The sequence below is a fragment of the Salvelinus sp. IW2-2015 genome, linkage group LG22 (genome assembly GCF_002910315.2).
Source record: "Salvelinus sp. IW2-2015 linkage group LG22, ASM291031v2, whole genome shotgun sequence".
NCBI classification, from domain to species: domain Eukaryota; kingdom Metazoa; phylum Chordata; class Actinopteri; order Salmoniformes; family Salmonidae; genus Salvelinus; species Salvelinus sp. IW2-2015.
This window is the reverse complement of record NC_036862.1, coordinates 24,467,047-24,472,710: the sequence shown is the minus strand read 5'-3', so window position 1 is coordinate 24,472,710 and position 5,664 is coordinate 24,467,047. Positions and strand designations below refer to the sequence as shown.

General features: G+C 41.5%; 1 protein-coding gene across 1 annotated transcript in view; it reads right to left on the bottom strand.

Moving 5' to 3' along the window:
• Positions 1–5,132, bottom strand: part of LOC111982528 (multidrug and toxin extrusion protein 1-like) — a 20,681-nt gene extending 15,549 nt beyond the window's left edge. Inside the window, exons 1-4 of the mRNA XM_024014088.2 lie at positions 4,860–5,132; positions 4,112–4,213; positions 3,761–3,829; positions 3,279–3,427 (exon numbers count right to left, since the gene is read on the bottom strand). Of these exons, the coding sequence (XP_023869856.1) occupies positions 3,279–3,427; positions 3,761–3,829; positions 4,112–4,213; positions 4,860–5,027 (488 nt within the window). The 5' untranslated portion in view covers positions 5,028–5,132. The remainder of the gene's footprint in view (positions 1–3,278; positions 3,428–3,760; positions 3,830–4,111; positions 4,214–4,859) is intronic.
• Positions 5,133–5,664: the final 532 nt, after the last annotated feature.

Genomic DNA, 5,664 nt, shown 5'->3' with positions numbered 1-5,664 from the left:
AAGTAGAAATAGAAATAATGGGGTGCAAAGGAGCAAAATAAATAAATACAGTAGGGGAAGAGGTAGTTGTTTGGGCTAAATTATAGATGGGCTATGTACAGGTGCAGTAATCTGTGAGCTGCTCTGACAGCTGGTGCTTAAAGCTAGTGAGGGAGATAAGTGTTTCCAGCTTTAGAGATTTTTGCAGTTCATTCCAGTCATTGGCAGCAGAGAACTGGAAGGAAAGACGACTAAAGGAGGAATTGGCTTTGGGGGTGACCAGTGAGATATACCTGCTGGAGCGCATGCTACGAGTGGGTGCTGCTATGGTGACCAGTGAGCTGAGATAAGGTGGGGCTTTAACTAGCAGAGACTTGTAGATAACCTGTATGTCACGCCCTGACCTTAGAAAGCCTTGTTTATTCTCTATTTGGTTAGGTCAGGGTGTGACTTGGGTGGGCAAATCTATGTTTCTATTTCTTTGTTGGCCTAGTATGGTTCCCAATCAGAGGCAGCTGTTTCTCGTTGTCTCTGATTGGGGATCATACTTAGGCAGCCTGTTTTCCACCTTAGTTTGTGGGATCTTGTTTTTGCATAGTTGCTGTCTAGCCCTGCAGAACTTTCCGTTCGGTTTTGTATTTTGTTGTTTTGTCAGAGTTTAGTATTAAAAATCATGAACACTTTCCACGCTGCGCTTTGGTCTCATTCATTTGACGACGGACGTAACACTGTAGCCAGTGGGTTTGGCGACGAGTATGAAGCGAGGGCCAACCAACGAGAGCGTGCAGGTCGCAATGGTGGGTAGTGTATGGGGCTTTGGTGACAAAACGGATGGCACTGTGATAGACTGCATCCAGTTTGATGAGTAGAGTGTTGGAGGCTATTTTATAGATGACATCACCGAAGTCGAGGATCGCTAGGATGGTCAGTTTTACGAGGGTATGTTTGGCAGCATCAGTAAAGGATGCTTTGTTGCGATATAGGAAGCCAATTCTAGATGTAATTTTTGATTGGAAATGCTTAATGTGAGTCTGGAAGGAGAGTTTACAGACTAACCAGACACCTAGGTATTTGTAGTTGTCCACYTATTCTAAGTCAGAGCCGTCCAGAATAAAAGTGAAGACATCAAAACTATGAAATAACACAGCAAAAAAGTGTTAAACAAATTCTTCAAAGTAGCCACCCTTTGCCTTGATGACAGCTTTGCACACTCTTGGCATTCTCTCAACCAGCTTCACATGAAATGCTTTTCCAACAGTCTTGAAGGAGTTCCCACATATGCTGAGCACTTGTTGTCTGCTTTTCCTTTACAATGCAGTCCAACTCATCCCAAACCATCTCAATTGGGTTGAGGTCGGGTGATTCTGGAGGCCAGTTCATCTGATGCAGCACTCCATCACGCTCCTTCTTGGTCAAATAGCCCTTACACAGCCTGGAGGTGTGTTGAGTCATTGTCCTGTTGAAAAACAAATGATAGCTAGACTAAGCCCAAATGAGATGGGGTGGCGTGTTGCAGCAGAATGTTGTGGTAGCCATGCTGGTTAAGTGTGCCTTGATTCTAAATAAATCACAGACAGTGTCACCCGCAAAGCACCCCCACATCATCACGCCTCCTCCTCCACGCTTCACGGTAGGAACCACACATGCAGAGATCATCCGTTCACCTACTCTGCGTCTAACAAAGACACGGCGGTTGGAACCAAAATCTCCAATTTGGACTCATCAGACCAAAGGACAGATGTCCACCAGTCTAATGTCCATTGCTTATGTTTCTTGGCACAAGCAAGCCTCTTCTTTTCATTGGTGTCCTTTAGTAGTGGTTTCTTTGCAGCAATTCGACCATGAAAGTCTGATTCACGCAGTTTCCTCTAAACAGTTGATGTTAAGATGTGTCTGTTACCAGTGGTGTAAAGTACTTTAAGGTACTCCTTAATTAGTTTTTTGGGGTATCTGTACTTTACTATTTATATTTTTGACTACTTTTGCTTTTACTTCACTACATTCCTTAAGAAAATATTGTACTTTTTACTACATACATTTTCTTTGACACCCAAAGGTACTTGTTACATTTTGAATGCTTAGCAGGACATGAAAATAGTGAAATTCACGCACTTATCAACCGAACATCCCTGGTCATCCCTACTGCCTCTGATTTGGCGGACTCACTAAACACAAATGCTTCATTTGTAAATGATGTCTGAATGTTGGAGTGTGCCAGTGGCTTTCCGTAAATAGAAAAAACAAGAAAATGGTGCCTTCTGGTTTGCTTAATATAAGGAGTTTGAAATGATTTATACTTTTACTTTTGATACTTAAGTATATTTTAAACCAAACACTTTTATACACTGGGTGACTTTTACTTTTACTTGAGTCATTTTCTATTAAGGTGTCTTTATTTTTACTCAAGTATGGTTGTTGGGTACTTTTTCCACCACTGTCTGTTACTTTAACTCTGTGAAGCTTTTATTTGTGCTGCAATTTCTGAGGCTGGAACTTATCCTCTGCAGCAGAAGTAACTCTGGGTCTTCCTTTCCTGTGGCGGTCCTCATGAGAGCTAGTTTCATCATAGCGCTTGATGGTTTTTGCAACTGCACTTTTTTCCGGATTGACTGACCTTTATGTCTTAAAGTAATGATGGACTGTCGTTTCTCTTTGCTTATTTGAGCTGATCTTGCCATAATATGGACTTGGTCTTTTACCAAATAGGGCTATGTTCTGTATACCACCCCTATCTTGTCACAACACAACTGATATGCTCAAACGCATTAAGGAAAGAAATTCCACAAATTAACTTTTAACAAGGCACACCTTTTCATTGAAATGCATTCCAGGTGACTACCTCATGAAGCTGGTTGAGAGAATGTCAAGAGTGTGCAAAGCTGTTATGGAAAAGGGTGGCTACTTTGAAGAATCTCAAATATATTTTGATTTGTTTAACACTTTTTTGGTTACTACTTGATTCCAAATGTGTTATTTCATAGTTTTGATGTCTTAATTATTATTCTACAATGTAGAAAATAGTAAAAAATAAAGATAAACTGTTGAATAAGTAGGTGTGTCCCAACTTTTTACTGGTACTGTATATATCTATATTCCGGACTCTGACATTGCTTGTTCTGATATTTCTTAATTTGTTTCTTTCAATTTTGTGCATTTATGTGTATTGTTTTGTATAGTTAGGTATTACTAAACTGTTGAAGCTAGAAGCATAAGCATTTCGCTGCACCTGCAATAACATTTGCAAAATATGTGTATGTGACCAGTAACATTTGATTTGATTTAGACAGTGTAGTTGTTACCTGGCCACCTCAGGCTCCTGGCCCAGAGCCAGCAGGATAGACTGGGTGTTGAGGAGCATGGCCCAGCAGGGGAGACAGAAGAGCAGCAGGATCAACACACTCCTCTGGAGAATCACCCCCACACGCTGCAGGTTCTTACCACCAAATGTCTGCTCAAGACACACACACCACACACACACACACCACACACACACACCACACACACACACACACACACACACACACACACACACACACACACACACACACACACACACACACACACACACACACACAACACACACACAACACACACACACACACACACACACACACACACACACACACACACACACACACACACACACACACACACACACACACAAACAAACAGCAGCATGAATGACATGAGACATTATCGCTGGGGTCACAGTCTGTGACTGTTGCATATATTTGAACTGCAACGTATACTTCAACTACTGCATTCAAATATATTTACATACCTGAGATACCAAAGTGTCACATGCTAAGGCAAGTCCACCTCCTGTTGCTGCAGTCGTAACATTAATAGTCTGAAGAAGATGATCATCAAACACATTTACAGCACACAGTTACACACAGATTTACATTTTTACGTTACATAAAAAAAATAAAAAGAGAATTGATTATATCATTGCTATCCCCTCCATTGTGGTTCTTCAAATGAACACCAGAATCTGTGAGGACCTTAGGTGATGTTGTCATCTTTCTTACCATTTTCCCGCTCTTCGCTAATCACATGCAGAGGAGCCATTTTCTTATCTAAGCTGATAGACCCCAGCAGTTTACACAACATAGCTAGAGGATTGACTCACCGCGCAGGCCAGGCCATAGCCAGCTAACACGGCATTCCCCAGGCGACCACAGAACATAGTGATGACAAACGGAAGCAGGTAGTTTAGGATTCGAGACAGCAGCTAGGGGAAAAGACATGCATAAACAATAACAAACACCCCATTGGGCAAAACTGGTTGAATTTCCACATCATTTCAACCCAAAGAATGTATGTGATGATGTTGAATCAACGTTAAAAACGTATTGGATTTGTAAAACGTCATCAACGTAAGGACATTCCACCTCACTTTCAACCTAAGTCCAATGACATAGTGACATTTTTTGTTGATTTCACACTGAATTTACAATAGTTGACAACTCAACCAAATGTAAATCCAAACTAAACGCTGAACTGACATCTCTGCCCAGTGGGAGAGACATTACTTCTAAGTTAATCAAGAGAAATCTACTTTAAACACTAGTTCTGATGGGCTTTAGTGACCCTCGGAGTGTACTTTTAATAAATCATAGAGCCATTAGTATGCACTGCACAGTTCATCCTGTAGCCTAGTATTTCATTCTCACAGAGTAGTCTACCTATTACCCTAGCAACAGAGCTATCCACTTCCAAACAGGGCCACACAATAGTTGTGTCCCAAATGGTACCCTATATTCCCTATATAAGGCACTACCTGTTAAAAAGTAGTGTTCAATATAGGGAGTATATGGTGCCATTTGGGAAACCCACAATAACACACAACAGGCTAGGTGGGCAGTGCCAGTCCTTACCAAGGGTCCAGTCATCCGGAGAATGTGGTAGAGCTCCTCTCTATGTGCCAGGGGGATTCTGTGCCTTACCCAGCGGCAGCAGAACAGTTTGTCACTAGACTCCTCCATTATAGGTAAATTAGAATTAGAAGTGGGCCCAGATGCCAGTGTCGGCCCAGAGTCTTCCATCCCAGCCTCTGTGTCTGTGTGTGTCCCCTCTCAGTCCTATGCAGTGTTACTGTTGGGACTGTGCTGTAACTCCCCTGTCACTGTCAGCCAGACAGCTCCTCTGCAGCTGTGTAAGCACTGCTCTGGTCAGCAGGTCACCAATGCAAAGTTTCAACATCCCAAAAGGCTTACTCATTGAATAAAAGTGTGAGACATCTCAAGTGCCTTGGCATTGCATAATATAAGGAATCAGATAAATAGATAAGTAGAACAAAAATTCTGCCCAAAAGACATCAACAAGGACCAAGAGATACAGACCAATAAATACCACTATTTATTTTATATTAACAGGTCTTTTAACTGAATGGCTAATACTTGTTGGGTATTTATGCTTTGTTTGTATCTCAGGGATGGGGGTGGAGTTGAGTGAATCATTATGCGTGTGCCAACAGAGAGAAACATAAATAGTTACAATGTGGCATAGATGTAATTAACCTTATCCTCTTCCTCTGTACTCAATGTGAATAGAAATTAGATAGGTGATTAAGAGCATACAATGGTTGTGGATAGTATTTTTATGACAACAAACTTAGCTCATGACCAAGCAATCAACCTCAAACCCAAAGTAAATGTCAGACTATTCAACTAGATGTGTGTT